The following is a 17577-nucleotide window of genomic DNA, read 5'->3' as shown; positions in this document are numbered from 1 at the left end:
AACTGATAATTCTACAATAACTGTTGGAGATTTCAATACCCCATTTCTAATAATGCATATAAACTGGACAGAGATAAATAAGGAAATAGAGAACTTGAACAACACTGTAAAGCAACTGGACCTAACAGACATATATAGAATGCCACCAAACAACAGGAGAATACACATTTTCCCCAAATGCACACGGAACACTTTCCAGGAGAGACCTAGTCCACAAATCAAGTCTTAATAAAAGACTGTAATCATACAAAATGCCTTTTCTGATCACAATGGAATAAAACAAGTAATAAATAACACAAAGAAAACTAGAAAATTCAAATGTAAGGAAATCAAGCACACTTTTTAAGCAACCAATAGGTCAAGGAAGAAATCACAAGAGAAATCAGAAAATACCTTGACAAATATGAAAATGAAAACAAAACATACCAAAATTTATAGGATGCAAAGAAAGAAGTGCCAAGAGGGGAATTTATATCTGTAATCGCACACTTGAAAAACATTTTAAATCAATAACCTAATATTACACCTTAAGAAACTAGAAAAAGAAGAGCAAACAACCTAAAACTAGCAGAAGGAAAGAAACTGGATAACCTAGACAAAATGGATGAATTCCTAGAAACATGATCTACAAAAACCAAATCATGGAGAAATAGACAATCTGAAGAATTTTAAAGCTAGTGAGAAGATTGAATTAGTAATTAAAAACTTTGTTGAAGCCTAACAGAAAATGAAATTGTTCATTTACTCAACTGGGCAATTCCTGGCTCACTTTTTGTGATTGTGATTGGAAACTATAAAAATATAAAAAGGTTTTCTTTCTCTTAAATTTTATTTTATTGAAATATAGTTGATTTACATTGTGGTGTTAATTTAAAATGTTTTCTTAATGTGCTGAATGTGCTTAATGTGCTTGCTTTTCTTTAATTCCAGGCTTAATTATTAGTTTTCCTTAACATAACTTTTGGTGTAGGTGTTTACACTCTGGAATAAATATTGCTTTGTATTAAGAATTTTGAATATGTATATGTCCATTTTTAGACATTCTTATTAAAAAAAAACCTATATGAATAAATTTCTTCTGAAAGTAATTCCTTCAATTTATCTACAGGAGAACTAATTTACTGCATATTTGGCGAACAAACTATGCATCTTAGTCCCATTCCAGCTGCTACAACAAAGTGCCAGGAACTGGGTAGCTTATAAACAACAGAAATTTATCATTTATAGTTCTGGAAAGTACAAGATCAAGGCACCGGCATGGTCATGTTTGGTGAGGGCCCTCTTCCTGGTTCACAGTGGGCACCTTCTCACTGTGTCCTCACATGGTGGAAAGGACAAGGAATCTCTCCGGAGCCTCATTTTGTAAGTCATTAATCCCATTCATGAGGACTCTATCCTCATGACATAAGCATCTCCCAAAAGCCCCACTTCCTAATGTCATCATCTTTGGGGGTTAGGATTTTAACATATGAAATCTGGGGAGAAACATCAGACCATAGCAGTATGTAGACAGAAGAAGAGCCAAAAGTATCAATATTCCCATTCAAATATATTACTTATGCTAACGTCCTTACATATATAATAACTTCCTATGAAAAAAGAAAAGGGAATGCCACTTCTCTACATTGAAATTTAGCTTAGATTTTCATAAAGTATGATATTACTCTCAGGAATTATATGTGCTTTTAATGCTTTGAGTATTAGGACTAAAATACAAGATATAACTCAATTTAACATAAGAAAATATTATTAAAACTCACAGCGACTCTAAAAACAAGAAAAAAAATTTTTTTCTACTCAAATACATGAAGTAAAAATACGGCCAACAGGAGGCGGAGTCAAGATGGCAGAGTAGGAGGATGCAGAGTTCACATCTCCTCATAACTAGGGCACCTACCAGGCACTGGTGGGGGACCTCAGAAACCTAAGGGGATGGGAGGAACCTCCACGCAACCAGGTACGACATGGGGGGAGGGAGGGGGGTGAAGTACAGGCGAGACCAGACCGGTGCCCCTGAGGGGTGGCTGGGGCAGGGGAAGGGTTCCCACGCTAGGAAGGGCCCACTCACAATGAGGAGATCAGCGGGGATGGTGAGAGACCTTTGAGAGATCAGAGGACTGGAAGGGAATGGGGCCAGCATTTCCCCCTACCCACTCGGACCCCAGGGAGCCTGCTGGGATCCTGGGCCTGAACCTCCACCCTCTGAGGCCCCCTCCAGCTGTGCTGAGTCCGAGTCCCACCACCAACCCCCAGGACCTTTTCTAGCCACACTGGTCCTGAGCCTAGGCCCCACCTCCCGCCTAAACTCCAGTTCCCAACAGCCAAAGCATTTTCTGGCCACCCCTTTTATTTTTCCTGTTGCGGTTCTGTTTTGGCCAGTTATTGTTGTTTCATTTATATCTTAATTTTTTCTAGTACATTTTTAACTTTTCCAATTTTATTTTATTTTTTATTCTTTCTTATTGTTCAGCTCCTTTTTTTTTTTTTTTTTTTCTGTGCTGTGCAACTTGCAGAATCTTGGTTCCAGGCCGGGAGTCAGGCCTGAGCTCCTGTGATGGGAGCTTCGAGTCCAAACAGCTGGACTAACAGGGAACCTCAGACCCCAGGGAATATTAATCAGAGTGAGGTCTCCCAGAGGTCCTCATCTCAGCTCCAAGACCCAGCTCTACCGAACTGCAAACTCCAGGGCTGGATGACTCAGACCAACCAGTAAGACAGGAACACAGCCCCACCCATCAAGAAAAATGAGATGACAAAAAAATATGTTAACAGATGAAGGAGCAAGATAAAAACCTACAAGACCAAATAAATTAAGAGGAAATAGGCAACCTACCTGGAAAAGAATTCAGAGTAATGATAGTAAAAATGACCCAGTATCTTGGAAATAGAATGGAGGCATGGATCGAGAAAATACAAGAAATGTTTAACAAGGTCCGAGAAGAACTAAAGAACAAACAATGATGAACAACACAATAACTGAAATGAAAAATACCCTAGAAGGAATCAATAGCAGAATAACTGAGGCTGAAGAACGAATAAGTGAGCTGGAAGACGGAACGGTGGAAATAACTGCCGAGCAGAAAAAAGAAAAAAGAATGAAAAGAAATGAGTATGGTCTCAGAGACCTCTAGGACAACATTAAACACACCAACATTCAAATCCTAGGGGTCCCAGAAGAAGAGGAGAAAGACAAAGGGTCCAAGAAAATATTTGAAGAGATTATGGTCAAAAAATTCCCTAACATGGGAAAGGAAACAGCCAACCAAGTCCAGGAAGTGCAGAGAGTCCCTACGGGATAAACCCAACGAGAAACACACCAAGACACATAATTAACAAAAGAACAAAATTTAAACAGAAATTTAAAAAATATCAAAAGCAGCAAGGGAAAAGCAGCAAATAACATACAAGGGAATCCCCATAAGGTTATCAGCTGATTTTTCAGCAGAAACTCTGCAGGCCAGAAGGGACTGGCAGGACATATTTAAAGTGATGAAAGGGAAACGCCTACAACCAAGATTACTCTACCCAGCAAGGATCTCATTCAGATTCAGTGGAGAAATCAAAACCTTCACAAACAAACAAAAGCTGAGAGAATTCAGCACCCCCAAACCAGCTTTACAGCAAATGCTAAAGGGACTTCTCTAGGTGGGAAACACAAGAGAAAGAAAAGACCCACAGAAAGAAACCCAAAACAATTAAGAAAATGGTAATAGGAACATACATATCGATAACTACCTTGAATGTAAATGGATTAAATGTCCAACCAAAAGACACAAACTGGCTGAATGGATACAGAAACAAGACTCATATATATGCCGTCTTACAAGAGACCCACTTCAGACCTAGGGATACATACCGACTGAATGTGACGGGATGGAAAAAGATATTCCATGCAACTGTAAATTAAAAGAAAGCTGCAGTAGCCATACTTATATTAGATAAAATAGACTTTAAAATAAAGACTTACAAAAGATAAGGGAGGGCACTACATAATGATTAAGGGATCAAACCAAGAAGAAGGTATAACAATTATAAATATTTATGCGCCCAACACAGGAGCACCTCAATACATAAGGCAAATGCTAACAGCCATAAAAGGGGAAATTGACAGTAACACAGTAATAGTAGGGGACTTTAACACCCCACTTAAACCAATGGATAGATCATCCAGACAGAAAATAAATAAGGAAACACAAGCTTTAAATGACACAACAGACCAGATAGACTTAATTGATATTGATAGGACATTCGACCTGAAAGTGGCAGAATACACTTTCTTCTCAAGAGCACACGGAACATTCTCTAGGATAGATCACATGTTGGGTCACAGATCAAGCCTTGGAAAATTTAAGAAAACTGAAATTGTATCAAGCATCTTTTCTGACCACGATGCTATGAGATTAGAAATCAACCACAGGAAAAAAAAAAACCCATAAATACATGGAGACTAAACAGTGCACTGCTAAATAACCAAGAGATCACTGAAGAAATCAAAGAGGAATTACATAAAACTAAAAGTCGGCTCTTTGAGAAATTAAACAAAACTGATAAACCTTTAGCAAGACTCATCAAGAAAAAAGGGAGAGGACTCAAATCAATACAATCAGAAATGAAAAAGGAGAAATTACAACTGACACTGCAGAAATACAAAGGATTATAAGAGACTATTACAAGCAACTGTATGACAATAAAATGGACAACCTGGAAGAAATGGACAAATTCTTGGAAAGTTACAACTTTCCAAGACTGCACCAGGAAGAATTAGAAAATATAAACAGACAAATCACAAGTAATGAAATTGAAACTGTAATTAAAAATCTTCCAACAAACAAGTCCAGGACCAGATGGCTTCACAGGTGAATTCTATCAAATATTTAGAGAAGACCTAACACCAATCCTTCTCAAACTCTTCTAAAAAATTTCAGCGGGAGGAATACTCTCAAACTCGTTCTACGAGGCCACCATCACCCTGATACCAAAACCAGACAAAAATATCACAAAAAAAGAAAATTACAGACCAATATCACTGATGAACATAGACGCAAAAATCCTCAACAAAACACTAGCAAACCGAATCCAACAACACATTAAAAGGATCATATACCATGATCAAGTGGGATTTATCCCAGAGATGTAAGGATTTTCAATATATGCAAATCAATCGACGTGATACACCATAGTAACAAATTAAAGAATAAAAACCATATGATCATCTCAATAGATGCAGAAAAAGCTCTTGAGAAAATTCAACACCCATTTATGATAAAAACTCTCCAGAAAGTGGGCTAAGAGGGAACCCACCTCAACATAATAAAGGCCATATACAACAAACTCAGTAAACATCATTCTCAATGGTGAAAAATTGAAAGCATTTCCTCTAACATCAGGAACAAGACAAAGATGTCTACTCTCACCACTATTATTCAACATAGTTTTGGAAGTCCTAGCCATGGCAATCAGAGAAGAAAAGGAAATAAAAGGAATCCAGATTGGAAAAGAAGTAAAACTGTCACTGTTTGCAGATGATATGATACTATACATAGAAAACCCTAAAGATACCACCAGAAAACTACTAGAGCTAATCAATGAATTTAGTAAAGTTGAGGGATACCAAGTTAATGCACAGAAATCTTTTGTATTCCTATAGACTAACAACGAAAGATCAGAAAGAGAAATTAAGGAAACAATCCTATTTACGGTTGCAACAAAAAGAATAAAATACCTAGGAATAAACCTACCTAAGGAGGCAAAAGACCTGTACTCAGAAAACTATAAAACACTGATGAAAGAAATCAAAGATGACACAAACAGATGGAGAGGTATACCATGTTCTTGAATTGGAAGAATCAATACTGTGCAAATGACTATATGACCCAAAGCATTTTTTACAGAATTAGAACAAAAAATTTTACAATTTGTATGGAAACACAAAAGATCCCGAATAGCCAAAGCAATCTTGAGAGAGAAAAACGGAGATGGAGGAATTAGGCTTCCTGTCTTCAGACTATACTACAAAGCTACAGTAATCAATACAGTACGGTATTGGCATAGAAACAGAAATATAGATCAATGGTACAGGATAGAAAGCTCAGAGATAAAAGCAAGCACCTATGGTAACCTAATCTATGACAAAGGAGGCAAGGGCATACAACGCAGAAAAGACAGCCTCTTCAATAAGTGGTGCTGGGAAAACAGGACAGCTACAGGTAAAAGAATGAAATTAGAACACTGCCTAGCACCATACACAAAAATAAACTCAAAATGGATTAAAGACCTAAATGTAAGACCGGTCACTACAAAATTCTTAGGGGAAAACGTAGGAAGAACACTCTATGACATAAATCATAGCAAGATCTTTTTAAATCCACCTCCCAGAGTAATGAAAATAAAAACAAAAGTAAGAAAATGGGACTTAATTAAACTTCAAAGCTTTTGCACAGCAAAGGAAACCATAAACAAGACGGAAAGACAACCCTCAGAATGGGAGAAAATATTTGCAAACAAAGCAACGGACAAAGGATTAATCTCCAAAATATACAAATAGCTCATGCAGCTCAATATCAAAAGACAAACAACCCAATCAAAAAATGGAAGGACGACGGGCTTCCCTGGTGGCGCAGTGGTTGAGAGTCCGCCTGCCGATGCAGGGGACACAGGTTTGTGCCCCAGTCCGGGAAGATCCCACTTGCCGCGGAGCGGCTGGGCCCGTGAGCCATGGCCACTGAGCCTGCGCGTCCGGAGCCTGTGCTCCGCAACGGGAGAGGCCACAACAATGAGAGGCCTCCATACCTCAAAAAAAAAAAAAAAAAAAATGGAAGGACGACCTAAATAGACATTTCTCCAAAGAAGACATACAGATGGCCAAGAGGCACATGAAAAGATGCTCAACATCACTAATTAGTAGAGAAATGCAATTCAAAACTACAGTGAGGTATCACCTCACACAGGTCAGAATGGCCATCATCAAAAAATCTACAAAAAAAAAAAAAAATCTACAAACAGTAAATGCTGGAGACAGTGTGGAGAAAAGGGAACCCTCTTGCACTGTCGGTGGGAATGTAACTGATACAGCCACTATGGAGAACAGTATGAAGGTTCCTTTAAAAACTAAAAATAGAAGTACCATATGACCCAGCAATCCCACAGCTGGGCATATACTCTGAGAAAACCATAATTCAAAAAGTCACATGTACCCCAGTGTTCACTGCAGCACTATTTACAATAGCCAGGACATGGAAACAACTTAAATTTCCATTGAAAAATGAATGGATAAAGAAGATGTGGTACATATATATAATGGAATATTACTCAGCCATAAAAAGGAATGAAACTGGGTCATTTGTAGAGATGTGTATGGACCTAGAGTTTGTCATACAGAGTGAAGTAAGTCAGAAAGAGAAAAACAAATATCATGTATTAATGCATGTATGTGGAATCTAGGAAAATGGTACAGATGAACCTAGTTCGAGGGCAGGAATAGAGACGTAGATGTAGAGAATGGACATGTGGACACAGGGAGGGAAAGCGAGGGTCGGATGAATTGGGAGACTAGGTTTGACATAAATACACTACCAGGTGTAAAATATTGGGTTGGGCCAACCTAATAGATAGCTAGTGAGAACCTCCGGTATAGCACAGGGAGCTCAACTCCATGCTCTGTGATGACCTAGATGGGTGGGATGGGGGGAAGTGGGTGGGAGGGAGGTCAAAGAGGGAGGGGATATATGTATACATATAGCTGATTCTCTTCATTGTACAGCAGAAACTAACACAACATTGTAAAGCAATTATACTCCAAAAAAAAAAGATGGGCAACAAAGAAAGTCTTATTCAGATTACTGAAACATTCAAATAGTGTAATTTATCAAAGTGAAAATAATGCTTTTTCCTTTAACCATGAAAATATCAACCTGCCTCTAAGAATAAAAATCTGTGGTAGAACAATCAGGCAGCATCTTAGTAAACAAGTAAAATAATATATGAAGTTTAGGAAACTGTAATTCCCCTGTTGCTTGTGGTGGTTATGCCACATGATCTTTTAAAGGCAAAAGAAAAAATAAATATTCCTTTACCTTATAAGATGGCAGGAAACACAAAATTCCTTGGCTCACAGTCTGGCACACAGATAACACAAGTGCTCCCACTTCATCCTGGAACTCAAATGTTTCCGTGTGCTGGTAGGTAGCACAGAGACTGCGACCCTTGGGGCCTGACCCAATGGTGCCAACCCAAACCTAGAATATAAATATGTCAGTATTAGAGTTATGCTTAAATGAGGCAGGCAAAATAGCATTTAATTTGGGAGCCTTAATTACGTGTATGTCAAAAAAAGATCAAGCAGTGAGTTTAGAGAAAATTTACTTTTAAATTGTTGGGGTTTTTTCCTATTACCTTTAATTAATTATATATAGATTTAATTTATGAAAGTTTTACTTTAGGTAGACCACTGAATTCTCTTAGGATGAAAGAAAAACAGGTTATATTTATTTATTTCCTCAACAGCTTTACAAAATTAAGCAGGTAACAACATTTTGTTAGATGATAGGAACAAATGAAATGAATAAATCAGAAATGAATCCAAAATAAGAGATGAGGGCTGGTACAATCTGCTATAGTTAAGTCTCTAAGATTCAATTATGACAGGAACTACTGTTTCACAAATTCCCTGATGCTCAAAGATCTATAGTCAGAAAATCAGACCCACCAAATTTTACAGTTATGTGCAATTCCTCTACATTCACATAGGTCTAGCCTTAGTATAGTTAATTTGACTAGAGAAAGTACAAATTTTATTAGTATTCTAAAGACAATATAAACACTTCAGATTGTTGAAAAATGTAATAGTCTTATATTTGGAAATGATATACAAGATTGAGGTACATTTTGCAAGATGACATCTGATGGATACCAGTTTAATCAACTTTAAACCAAATGATCAACTAGTAATAAGACAAACTGATAGTATGTGTTTCTTGATATGATACAATGGGAAGCAACAATATCACTTATATAGTATTCTTACCAAACACTTTAACTTGAATCTTATCATGAGAAAACAATCAGAAAATTCCAGATTATAAAATATTCCTAAGGACAACTGGTGACTTGAATTCTTTAAAAATGTCATGAAAGACAGAAAAAAAGGGCAAGGAAACTATTTTAAGTACTAAAGAGGCATGAACTGGTGCAGCCACTATGGAAAACTGTATGGAGGTTCCTCAAAAAACTAAAAATAGAACTACCATATGATCCAGCAATTCCAATTCTGGGAGTATATCTGAAGAAAACAAAAACACTAATACATGTACCCCAATATTCATAGTAGTGTTATTTCCAATAGTTAAAGATATGGAAGCAACCTAAATGTCCATCACAGATGAACAGATAAAGAAGACGTGGTATACACATACACACACACACACACACACACACACACACACACACACAGGAAGAGTACTCAGCCATAAAAAAGAACGAAATCTTGCCATTTGCAACAACATGGATGGACCTGGAGGGTATTAGGCTAAGTGAAATAAGTCAGACAGAGAAAGACAAATACTGTATGTTATCACTTACATGTGGAATCTAAAAATTACAACACAAATGAATATAACAAAACAGAAAAGATTCCCAAATAGAACAAACTAGTGGTTACTAGTGGGGGGAAGGGCAAGATAGGGGTAGCGAATTAAGAGGTACAAACTACTATGTATAAAATAAATAAGCTACAAGGATATATTGTACCGCATAGGGATAATAGCCAATATTTTATAACTTTAAATGGAGTATAAACTTTAAATGGAGTTTTTATCATCTATAAAAACTTTGAATCACTATGTTGTACACCTGAAACTAATACTGTAAATCAACTATACTTCAGTTTAAAATAAGAAAAAAAAAAAAAACTAAAGAGACTTGAAAATCAAATGCAATATATAATACTTGACTGGATCCTGAATCAAGAATAAGAAAAATAAACAGGTATAAAAGACACATTGGGAGCATTCGGTGCCCTGAGAGTGAAGCTACAAGAGTGTACCTTTCTTGGGATAACCAAACCTACGCCAAGAGAACAGGCTAGAGAGAGGCAGTTCTGTGGTGTTCTTGGTCACACATTTATGGAGTTTCTGAATGGCAGTGGAGACTACTGCCAGGCACAGCACAACCTCTATGCAGACAAGTGAACTGTAGAAATTCATTACTACTCCACCAAGAAGCCCCCATAAGAGTGGTGAACCTGGACACAGAAGTGTTGAATTGAAATCCACAGAGCATTTTTTACAAGAGTTCTGACCTGGATGGGGTAAACCTCAGTGCACTCCTTTTCTATTGCCTCAGTATTACTGGATTGAAGAATTGCTGCTTCTTGTCAGGAGGTTCATTTCATTTCCCATTACTCCCAACTTCATACTCGAAAGCACTGAGAATTTCAAGTGGAGTATATTGAAGTAGACTCAGTTTATTTGCATCATTTCTGTATTCAATTTTTAAAATTCTTTCATAATCCTATTGAGTGTTTTTTAACTAAATTAACATGGCTCAAATGAACCGCCCAGCTCCTGTGGAAGTCACTTACAAGAAAGTGAGATTTCTCATTACACACAATCCAACTAATGCAACCTTAAACAAATTTATAGAGGAACTTAAGAAGTATGGTTACCACAATAGTAAGAGTATGTGAAGCAACTTATGACACTACTCTTGTAGAGAAAGAAGGCATCCATGTTCTCGATTGGCCTTTTGATGATGGTGTACCACCATGTAACCAGATGGTTGATGACTGGTTAAGTCTTGTGAAAATTAAGTTTCATGAAGACCCTGGTTGTTGTACTGCCTTTCATTGTGTTGCAGGCCTTGGGAGAGGTCCATTGCTTGTCGTCCTAGCATTAATTGAAGGTGGAATGAAATATGAAGATGCAGTACAGTACATAAGACAAAAGCGGCATGGTGCTTTTAACAGCAAGCAACTTTTGTATTTGGAGAAGTACCGTCCTAAAATGTGGCTGCGCTTCAAAGACTCCAATGGTCATAGAAACAACTGTTGCATTCAGTAAAACTGGGTTGCCTGATGCCATTGCTTAGAAGTGGAACCTAGACAGACAGAATCTGTTGTACAAGTTAGCCAGCACGTTGGCTTGGTAAAGTCTGATGAAACTTCCATAGGAGTGTCGAAAAGCAGTTTTACCAGGCCGCAAGCCTGGCAGAATTGCAACCTCTATGTTTGGGTTATGATCAACCTACTTAGCCACTTAGCAAAGGATTCTTTCTGTTCAGCATTTAAAATGTGCTTATCATTTGTACCAAATTACCTTTCCTGAAATCATGCAGTACTGAGTCATGTCTTTAAATCTGTTTCCATGACAGAATCTTATCAATATATAAGAAATTTAGAAAGACTAGGTGCCAAAATACCCAGCACAGTTCTTGTATATTTTTAGTATGATATAGAACTAAAATCCCAGGAACTATGAAAACCCTGGACTTTATGTGGTTTATTCCTTCCAGCATTTCCAACATAGAAAGTAGGGCCTATGAGGTTATTTGCTCATGATATGTTTACATCTTCTACATTCATACCAGTATACGTGAGATTTGCTTTTTCTTTAATTAACCAAGTCTTACAGTGATTATTTAATGTCTTTCTATAAAACTCATTTTGTGCTGTTATAGAAAATCTACATTGTACGGAAGCACATGTCTTTAATGTCTCCAGACAAAAAAGCCTTACAGTTAATTTTAATGTTTGCACTTTGGGGTGTAACCTACAGGGAGGGCCTGAAAAAAGAATGGGAGGGGGATATTAAGTATTTTTAGTAAAATGTTGCCTTTGTCTTGTGAAGAACATGTAGAATATGTATTTTAATTTATAAATGTTTTTAAAAGGTAGAAATACTTTGTTATTGTAGCTAAAACAATTCTTAATCATAAAACTTCTGAAATTCTTGTAATTTTTTTTCAAACTTATCTGAAGTTGTTTACCAACTTATTTTTGTTTGAAGTGTGATTCCCAACCTCTCTTGCCAAAAAAAAAAGTGGGTTTCTGCTAATGAATTGAGCAGACATTTAATGTTTTATGTCTTTTGAGCTGTGTAACTTAATATGTGGATACTTGACAATTTGTTTTATTATGTAATAGATAAAATGGTGATGAGTATTAACGTTAGCTCAACCATATATTTATACTGTCCCGGAACATGTGGTTATAGTTCTGTGGGAGAAATAATTTGTCAGTGTTCACCAGCTTGTAAAAATCTAGTGTGAGAGCTTAAACATTAAATAAATGGTGAAATGCATTTATCATCAAAAAATAAAAAAAGACACATTGGGAATATCTGGAAAAATATAGATTCTATTGTATCAATATTAAATTGCTTGGATATGATCATGATACTGTGGTTATGCAAGATTATGTACTTGTTCTTAGGAGAAACATGCTAAACTAATTAAGGGCAAGGTGTCACTATGTCTACAAATTACTTTCTAATACCATAACCAAAATTAATGTAATCATCAACATTTTGCAATATTACTCCTCTCTTCCTTTGTCTCATATATATACAGATGCAAAATGTTAAAAACTGATGAATCTAGGTTAAGAGTATAAAGATATTCACTATATTAATACTATTTTTTCCATTTTTCAAGTTATAAGTTTTTAAGTAAAAATTTGGGGTGATCAAGGAATGAATGACCAAACAAAATGTGATACACACACACACACACACACACACACACACACACACACACACACACAAACTGGAATATTACTAAGCCTTAAAAAGGAAGGAAATTCTGATTCATGTTACAAGGATGAACCTTGAAGACACCAGGCTAAGCGAAATAAACTAATCACAAAAACCTTGTGACTCCACTTACATGAGGTATTTAGAATAGTCAAATTCATAAAAACAAAAAGTGGAATGGTGGTTACCAGGGGCTGAGAGGAGGGGGGAATGGAGAATTGTTGTTTAAGAATAGAATTTCAGTGTTGCTATATGAAAAAGCTCTAGAGATTGGTTATATACAACAGTGTGAATATACTTAACAAAACTGAACTATACACTTAAAAATGGTTAAGATGGCAAATTTTATAGCATGTGTTTTTTACCACAATTAAAATAAAAAACTTTTTAAAAGTTGGGGAAATGTAACAGGATCCAGCTGAACTAGCATTATTATTATTGTTAATTATTATTTAGTGACATTACAGGTTAAATGGGCTTTTGTGCACTAGATTGAGAACACAGAACCTATAATAACATTCTTTTGAAAAAATATATGCTGAATTTACTAATAACTTCCCGTATTTATTTGAACCTCTAAGGAAATATCTTGAAAACGTGCAACATATATTTTTCCTTTGCTACTGCTTATAGCAATGTTTCTATACAGGAGCATTCTGGATTTTGGAAAGCACAATCCTTGGTTATATAGGAGTTTAGCATAAGGCTCTCACCTACTAAATGCCAGTAATTTCCAAAAATACTTCTTGGTTGAAAACTATAGCTCTTTATAAAGAACTAGAATTATATTAGGCCCACAGGTGGTATTAAGCATGTAGCTTACCACTTTAAATTACTTCCTAAAAAGAAATAGAAGGCAGACTGACAAATGACAATTCAAACATTCTTAGGAAAATTAACATTTACATGGTATTGTTATAAAAAATTAAAATCTGGGCTTCCCTCGTGGCACAGTGGTTAAGAATCTGCCTGCCAATGCAAGGCACACAGGTTCAAGCCCCGGCCCGGGAAGATCCCACATGCCTCAGAGCAACTAAGCCCGTGCGCCACAACTACTGAGCCTGTGCTCTAGAGCCCACAGCCACAACTACTGAAGCCTGCGCGCCTAGAGCCCATGTTCCACAACAAGAGAAGCCACGACAATGAGAAGCCTGTGCACCTCAACGGAGAAGCCCCCACTCACCACAACTAGAGAAGCCCACAGACAGCAACAACGACCCAACACAGCCAAAAATAAAAACAAATGAATAAATAAATAAATAATAAAATTAAAATCTTAAGTCACAGGACTCATAAGAATACTTTTAATTCATTTCAGATATTCAAACATGCTGAACACTTGCTAACTAATACCAGGTATTAATCTAGGTGCAGTGGAAAGATGAGGATGTAAAAATTAGAATAAGGATATACCATAGTCTAATGGAAAAGAAAAACACAAATAATTAAACTATTAGGAACTACAGTAAAAAAAAAAGAGTTGAATTTTTGTTTTCTTTTTCATTTTCATTAAAAAACTTAAAACTTATTTAAATAAGGAAATTGCAATGCGGTCTTTGCCTTGAAAGTGTTTATTTTTACTCACTGGGTTGAAGGAATGCTATTTATTGGTATTTCCTTTTGTTGACACTACCAAGTAGCTGACAAATTTTCCTTTATTCTAAAACTGAAATGTTGACTTTCCTATCAGGATTTGTTTGCCAGTACTTCAGTTACCTTTTAATTTGTTTATAAATTATACTGAGGTAAAAAGACCAAGAGCCTTCAAAAAAACAACAACAACAACAAAAACCTAACCTGTGAGTTATTAATGACATGATTAGCCTCCAGTTGGATAGTAAATGTAACACCAAGTTCTGATGAAAAGGATTTCATTGGTGATAATGTCCCAGATGTCAAAACAATCGTCCAAACCTTGCCATTAATATCTGAAAAGGCCTAAAAGGAAACATTAGATACATAAAATCATCTTTAAAACAGTCAAGCACATTTATTTAATTGTTGGTATTGAGCAAGAAGACAGTATTCTCATTTACAGCATGATAAGCTTACCACAGCTGGATTTAAGCACCAAAAATTCAGCACATGAACTGCTGCTTTCTGTCGTAAACGTTTCTTATTTTTTGGTAGAACCAAGAACCCATTTTTATCTGAAGTATCAGTCTGATTTATCCAAGAGTAAGTCTGTTGAATAGCGACTTTATAATCATCTGCAAATCTAAATAAAAATAAAATGGTAATTAAATGGGAAATTTTTAGATAACACTGTCCCCCACCAACAACCCACACCACTAAAATTCAGTAATCCTGATAGAAATAAGGCATTAAACCTTAGAGTCAGTCCCCCCTTACAGAGGTTAGATATCACTTAAATATCACCCTTTATCACTTCCCATCCCTATGTTCAAACATTACATAAATCATGGCAGAGCCAGAATTAAAATGCAAGCCTCCTAACTCCTAGTTCAGAGCTCTTTGCATTCTATGTTACATCATTAGTTATAAAATAGTTAACAGTATTATTGTTAAAGAAACTAAAAAGTGGGTTAAACTTTTTTATTGCATAAGAAAATAGAAAGACAATTTTTACTGAAATTTTAGGAAACTAATTTTTAAGTTCCTTTAAAATGTGGATCTCAGTCTTCATCTATTTTTAATGAAAGTACTAAACCAGATGATCTCCGTGATCCCATCCAGCTTATAATTTCTCTCAATAAGAGGCTATAAGCACCTAAGCTTAAACAGAATAAAATTTGGTATTCTCTACCATGTCCTCACAGTAATACTGCCTGTTAATTTTACCCATAGAGAGATCAGAATTCAAAGTTCAAGTCAGGAACCCTGCACAATGTGGAGGGAATTTTATAAAAATACTGGGAGCTAAAAACTATAAAACTCTTAGAAGAAAACATTGGGGAAAATCTTCATGACATCATATTTGGCTATGTTCAATGGATCCCAAAAGCACAAGCAATAAAAGAAAAAACTCGATAAATTGGACTGCATCAAAATTTCAAAACTTGTGCATCGAAGAATACTATCAAGAGAGTGAAAAGAGAACCCACAGAATGGGAGAAAATATTTGTAAAGCAAATATCTGATAAAGGATTAATACGCAGAATAACTCCTACAACTCAACAACAAAAACCCCATTTAAAAATGGACAAAGGACTTGAGTAGACACTTCTCCAATGAAGATATAGAAATGGACAATAAGCACATGAAAAGATGCTCAACATCTCTAGTCATTAGGGAAGTGTAAATCAAAACCATAAGGAGATAAAGCAGAAACTAACACACCATTGTAAAGCAATTATACCTCAATAAAGATGTTAAAAAAAAAAACCATAAGGAGATACCACTTTATACCCATTAGGATGGCTATGATCCAAAAAACAAATAATAACAAGTATTGGCAAGGATGTAGAGAAATTGGGAACTCTTGTGCATAACTATGTGAATCTAGAATGTGCAGCTGCTATGACAAATAGCACACTGGCTCCTCAAAAAGTTAAATACAGAATTACCATATAATCCTGCAATTCTACTGCTAGGTATGTACCCAGAAAAACTGAAAGCAGGCACTCAAACAGATACTAGTACATCAGTGTTCACTGCAGCATGATTCACAATATGCAAAAGCTAGAAACAATACAAATGTCCATCAATGTAAGAATGGGTAAACAAAATGTGGTATATATACACATGGAATATTATTCAGCCATAAAAAGGAATGACATATGTTACATGGATTAACCTTGAAAACATTAGATTGTATGATTCCACTTATATGAGACACCTAGAAAGGGCAAATCCATAGACATGAAAGTAGGATAGAGGTTACCAAAGGCTGTGGTGAGAGGGAAATGGAAGATACTGTTCCATGGGTATAGAGTTCCTGTTTGGGATGATGAAAAATTTCTAGAAATTGACAGTGGTGGTAGTTGTACAACAATGTGAACATACTTAATGCTATTAAAATGTACACTTAAAAATGGTAAATTTGGGCTTCCCTGGTGGCGCAGTGGTTGAGAGTCCGCCTGCCGATGCAGGAGACACGGGTTCGTGCCCCGGTCCAGGAAGATCCCACACGCTGAGGAGCGGCTGGGCCCATGAGCCATGGCCGCTGAGCCTGCGTGTCCGGAGCCTGTGCTCCGCAACGGGAGAGGCCACAACAGTGAAAGGCCCACGTACCGCAAAAAAAAAAAGGTAAATTTTATATTGTGTATATTTTACCATAAAAAAACACTTAAAAAAATACTGGAACCAGGTAGTACTATAACTTAAGGAGTAGTGTGTGGGGAGTTGACTGCTTTTCATTTCCCACATTTCATTAAATAGAGGATTTACACAATAAGAGAGACTTTCTGACACTGGAAGAAACATCTAGATTATACTTAAAAGAAAACTTAAATTTAGTCTTAGAGGACTTTAATGCTGAATTAATTAATTGTATTTATTAACTGGTTTTAATACTCATTTTCATTAATAAAAACTAACATCAATTGACTGAGTCTGTGCCAGTAAGTAAGAGCAATATTTATACCACTTGTTTATCACTATCCCAAGTACTCATATAAAATTAGTAGGTATTAAACACATGGTAGCACCCAATAAGGCTAATATTTTTAAGAGGAGGAATACAGACCAGATCATCTTCACTTACCTGCTATTTTGCCTAAAAAGATAGTCAAGCACCATAAAAAGTCCTTTGAGCATTATTTGAGTTGAAGCACTAATAATAGGTACTTCTCTTGCCTCCTCTTTACCATGAACTGATGAGACCTTTTCTTCTTTTTGAAGGATAGCAGAAAAATGTCCCTGTAAGGAAATG

General features: G+C 36.2%; 1 protein-coding gene and 1 pseudogene across 1 annotated transcript in view; one reads left to right on the top strand and one right to left on the bottom strand.

The window, feature by feature from the left end:
- The window catches only part of BRIP1 (BRCA1 interacting DNA helicase 1), a 191075-nt gene that overhangs the window by 91801 nt on the left and 81697 nt on the right, over positions 1–17577 (bottom strand). Inside the window, exons 11-14 of the mRNA XM_024757679.1 lie at positions 17410–17564; positions 14796–14961; positions 14541–14681; positions 8073–8234 (exon numbers count right to left, since the gene is read on the bottom strand). Of these exons, the coding sequence (XP_024613447.1) occupies positions 8073–8234; positions 14541–14681; positions 14796–14961; positions 17410–17564 (624 nt within the window). The remainder of the gene's footprint in view (positions 1–8072; positions 8235–14540; positions 14682–14795; positions 14962–17409; positions 17565–17577) is intronic.
- LOC112408118 (protein tyrosine phosphatase type IVA 1 pseudogene) lies at positions 10535–11054 on the top strand (annotated as a pseudogene).

Source organism: Neophocaena asiaeorientalis, unplaced genomic scaffold, assembly GCF_003031525.2.
Source record: "Neophocaena asiaeorientalis asiaeorientalis breed wild unplaced genomic scaffold, Neophocaena_asiaeorientalis_V1.1 scaffold327, whole genome shotgun sequence".
NCBI lineage: Eukaryota > Metazoa > Chordata > Mammalia > Artiodactyla > Phocoenidae > Neophocaena > Neophocaena asiaeorientalis.
The sequence above is the reverse complement of the archived record's forward strand: the minus strand, read 5'-3'. Positions and strand labels throughout refer to the sequence as shown.